Source organism: Cibotium barometz, chromosome 25, assembly GCF_041138505.1.
Source record: "Cibotium barometz isolate CiBa-2024 chromosome 25, ASM4113850v1, whole genome shotgun sequence".
NCBI lineage: Eukaryota > Viridiplantae > Streptophyta > Polypodiopsida > Cyatheales > Cibotiaceae > Cibotium > Cibotium barometz.
In genome coordinates, this window is record NC_141070.1 from 23,478,783 (window position 1) to 23,483,778 (window position 4,996).

The following is a 4,996-nucleotide window of genomic DNA, read 5'->3' on the forward strand; positions in this document are numbered from 1 at the left end:
AAGACTAGTGTGGGGGGGAAGTGTGGCATATATACCACTTGGGGCTACTGGTCGGCCACTGCAAAAAAGGCCAACAGCCCCAAGAAAAGCACATGACTAGGAAAATAACCAGTCAGCCAGCAAAGAAAAACAAGTCCGCCACCTCATACAGCCCCCCCACGACTAGCAAAACTCGGAAAATATGGACAATAAGGAAAAAATGGAGAAACTGAACCTGGATTCCTCTGACAACACAAATGGGTGTCCCCTCGGGTGTAATAATTAGTCCGCATGCAATTGCTAAGCCAACTTCTCAGTGTGGTACTTCCTTTGCATCATCAGAAACGTTATGTGACACACAATGCAAACATGGGGCAAGCCCTTCCTCCCTCACTCTGAGGGAAAGATCCTCTAGACTTGCATAATTAAGTTTGCTTTGGAAAGATCTTTTAAAATGAATGCACTAGCCCTCTGGCATCAGTCGAGCAAGTATGTCCTGACTTCTTCATGCTTGTTAAATAACTCTCCTTCCTCATGTCAACCTGCATGCCAGCATAGATGTCAGACATACACACATAAGCTGCAGCATCCTTTTCATCCAACTGCACAGCAAGTTCAAAGGCCTATCTTCCAAGCTCCACATCACGCCACATCACAAGAAGATCACAATAGAACAGCATCTTCTCAATCATCACCACTGCCTTGTATACTGCATCAGGCCACCAAGTATGTCCTGACTCCTTCCGTGCTTGTTAAATAACTCTCCTTCCTCATGTCAACATGCATGCTGGCATAGATGTTAGACATATAGATATAAGCTGCAGCATCATTTTCATCCAACTGCACAGCAAGGTCAAAGGCCTGTCTTCCAAGCTCCACATCACCCCATTTTTGACAAGCAGCCAACACAGTATGCCACGTCACAAGAAGATCACAATGGAACGGCACTTTCTTGATCATTGCTACTGCCTTATCTAACTGGCCTGCACGACCAAGCAGATCAACCAAGCAAGTGTGGTGCTCAAAACTGGGGATGATGCCATAGCCTTTGCTCATGGCCTCAAAGTACATCTGACCCTTAGCCACTAGACCTGCATGACTGCATGCCTTAAGAACACTTAGGAAAGTGACCTGATTTGGCTTTAAACCCTCTCCTAACATTCTGTCAAAGATATGGAAGATATTTTCACTTTCTCCAAGCTGGGCATATCCTGTGATTAAGGCATTCCATGAGACTATGTCTCGAACTGGAAGCTTGTCAAACACTTTCTGGGCTTTTGCAAGGCAGCCACATTTAGCATACATATCAACCAAGGTGCTACCGACGAGACAGTCTCTTTCCAACCCTTCTCTAGCAATCTCAGCATGTAAATCTTGGCCCTTCTTTGAGGCTCCAATGCTGCCACAAGCTTTCAAGCTGCAAACAAACGTGGCAGCATCAGGAAAAACGCCCTCATGTTGCATCTGTTCAAAACAGTTCAATGCTTCCTCACCACACCCATGTTCAGCATATCCTGCAATAAGTGCAGTCCACGATACAATATTTCGAACTGGAAGCTTGTCAAACATCTCCTTCGCTTTTGCCAGCAAGCCACATTTTGCATACATATCCACCAAGGTGCTGCCAACAACAACGTCTTTTTCCAACCCTTCTCTGGTGATCTTTGCATGTAATTCTCCGCCCTTATCTGCTGCTCCTATGCTGCCACAGGCTTTCAAGCTGCAAACAAGTGTGATGTCATTTGGAGAGACCCCCTCGCCCTGCATCTGTTCAAAACAACTCAGTGCCTCCTCACCACATCCATATTCAGCATATCCTGTGATTAGTGCATTCCATGAGACTACATCTCGAACTGGAAGCCTGTTAAACACTTCTTGTGCTTCTACAAGTGAGCCACATTTGGCATACATATCGACCAAGGTGCTGCCAACAAGGTGGTCTCTTTCAAACCCTTTTCTGGCAATCTCAGCATACGATTCTCGACCCTTATCTGTGGCTCTTATGCTGCCACAAGCTTTCAAGCTGCAAACAAACGTGACAGCATCTTGAGAGATACCCTCATGCTGCATCTGTTCGAAACAATTCAGTGCTTCCTCACCATACCCATGTTCTGCATACCCTGTCAGCAGAGCATTCCATGAGACCACATTTCGAACTGGAAGCTTGCTCAACACCGCTTGGGCTTTTGCAAGTGAACCACATTTAGCATACATATCAACCAAGGTGCTGCCAACATAAAGGTCTCTTTCCAACCCTTTGCTGGCAATCTCAACATGTAATTTGCGGCCCTTGTCTATATCTCCTATGCTGCCACAAGCTTTCAAGCTGCAAACGTAAGTGGCAGCATTTGGAAAGACACCCTCATGTTGCATCTGTTCGAAACAATCCAGTGCTTCCTCATTATGCCCACGTTCAGTATATCCTGCAATCAATGCAGTCCACGATACTATATTTCGCATGGGGAGCTTGTCAAACACTTCCCGGGCGTTTGCAATTAAGCCACACTTCACATACATATCAACCAAGGTGCTGCCAACAAGAAGGTCTCTTTCCAACCCTTTCCGAGCAATCTCAGCATGTAATTCTCGACCCTTGTCTATGGCTTCAATGCTGCTACAAGCTTTTAAGCTGCAAACAAATGTGACAGCATCTGGAGACAGACCCTCATGTTGCATCTGTTCTAAACAATTTAATGCTTCCTCACTGTACCCGTGTTCACCATATCCTGCAATTAGTGCAGTCCATGATGCTATATTTCGAACTGGAAGCTTGTCAAACACTTTCTGTGCTTTTGCAAGCGAGCCACACTTCACATACATATGGATCAAGGAGTTCCCAACAAGAAGGTCTCTTTCCAAACCTTTCCTCGCAATCTCAGCATGTAATTCTTGACCCTTGTCTTCAGCTCCCATGCTGCCACAGGCTTTCACGCTGCAAGCAAATGTGACAGCATCTGGAGAGACACCCTCATGTTGCATCTTTTTAAAACAATTCAATGCTTCGTCACCACACCCATGATCAGCATATCCTGCAATCAGTGCAGTCCAAGATACTATATTTCGAACTGAAAGTTTGTCAAACACTTCTCGGGCTTTTGCAAGCAAGCCACATTTGGCATACATATCAACCAAGGTGCTGCCAACAACAACATCTCTTTCCAATCCTTCACTGGCTATCTCAGCATGTAGTACTTCACCCTTGTCTATAGCTCCTATGCTGCCACAAGCTTTCAAGCTGCAAACGAAAGTGGCAGCATTTGGAGAGATACCCTCGTGTTGCATCTTCTCTAAACAATTCAGTGCTTCCTCACCATGCCCATGTTCGGCATACCCTGCAATTAGTGCATTCCATGAGACCACATTTCGATGTGGAAGATTGTCCAATACTTCATGTGCTTTTGTAAGCGAGCCACATTTGGCATACATACTGACCAAGGTGCTACCAACAAAAAGGTCTTTTAGCAGGGACCCCCTTTTGGCAATCTCAGTATGTATTTCACGACCCATTTCCATATCTTTCAGCTTTGCACAAGCCCTCAGCAGGGCCACGAAAGTATATTGACATGGATGTACAGAGTCATCTTGTTGCATTTTCCGGTACAGGTTGAGAGCTTGCTGTGACTCACCACAGTTTACATAACCTACGATGAGAGCATTCCAGGAATGCTCGTTCTGATACACCAACCTGTCAAAAACCTGCTGAGCATCACGCGTGCTTCCAACTTCTGCCAGCATCACGACGAGGTGGTTCCCAAGTGATCTCTGAATATCAAGCCCGCTTTTGTACATGCAGGCATGCAAGCGTCTGGCATACGCTAGGTTTCTCTCCTTTCTGCACTTGTGAAAGATGCATCCAAAGTCCTCAACAGAAGGCATCATCCCTTCTTCCAAAGAAGAGAGTGCCTGCTCTATGCTCAGCATCATCCAAACACCATCAATGTTGTTGTTGATGATGATCTTATTCTTCTCTTCTTGTGCTTTGATGGCACAAGGCTCTTCTGTTTTCCGCATGTTTTCCTTGACCCAACTTGGATTGTAGGGCCATAGCGACTCCTCGGAAAGCTCGTGTTTGAAATGTGGTGCCCCTGTGTTCGTCTTGCCTACTTGATGATGTTGCCCTGCCTGTGACGGGCAGAAGGCCAAGAGCTCCATCGCCTGCGCTTCCATCTCTGCATGACGATAGGTCCTCTTGCTCGCACACGTCACCTGCTCAGTGCGTTTCACATGCGTCCGGTCGAACGAGGGACGTTGATTGGTCGGGCACATGTATTGTGCACATCTTGAGTAGTGAGAAGATGGACATGCACTTGCAAACCTCTATTGTTTGTATAACTTGGTAGAGATGAAGGTTTGAGTGACTAATTCATCAAGCTCTTTGTTATTCTCTAGCTCTTCTCAAGGGATGGGTGGGTCACCTTGTAAAATGGAGGCATGGAGTTTACTCTTGGACACACTGTCTCTCGACATTGTGGCGTCTAAGATGAGCTTAAATAACTATGGGATGTCGATAGTTGCATAGAAGTTAACTAGTATTTTTTTATGGACCGAGTCTACACCACGAATAGTATGATCGCAGACCTCTACACTCTAGTCATGTGGTTAGGCCATGTATATAGGCCTATACTTTGGAAACCTAACTAAAAGAAGCCCAAAGGTTAAAAGAAAGGTCCTTCGGGAAGAACCAGCGCATGAGGGCGGCCTAAGCATGATAAACTCTAGCACTAAGGGAGCTTTAGCGGCCCCCGCACAAGGGAGAACTTGAGGGCTAAATTTTAAGACTAAATTCTAGAAGGATCGATAGGTCGCAGGCACTACTACGCAGTTGCCCACGATATAAGACTATACCTTGTATCATTTGAGACTTTTGGTAACTTTTGCAACGTTTAGCAATTTTCCACTTTCATTATAATTCTTACTTCATAAATATCAGAGCACACAAGTTATATACAAAGATCATTAATTTTACTAAATTTACTTTTGATATTATGTTCAAATCTCCAATTAATTGTAATTCTAT

The 4,996-nt window shown here is 45.1% G+C and overlaps 1 protein-coding gene across 1 annotated transcript; it reads right to left on the reverse strand.

The window, feature by feature from the left end:
* Positions 1–283: 283 nt before the first annotated feature.
* On the reverse strand, positions 284–4,191 carry LOC147624365 (pentatricopeptide repeat-containing protein At5g27110-like). The gene has a single exon (XM_086819350.1). The coding sequence runs from the start codon at positions 4,144–4,146 to the stop codon at positions 694–696; it is 3,453 nt and encodes a 1,150-aa protein (XP_086675476.1). The 5' UTR covers positions 4,147–4,191; the 3' UTR covers positions 284–693.
* Positions 4,192–4,996: the final 805 nt, after the last annotated feature.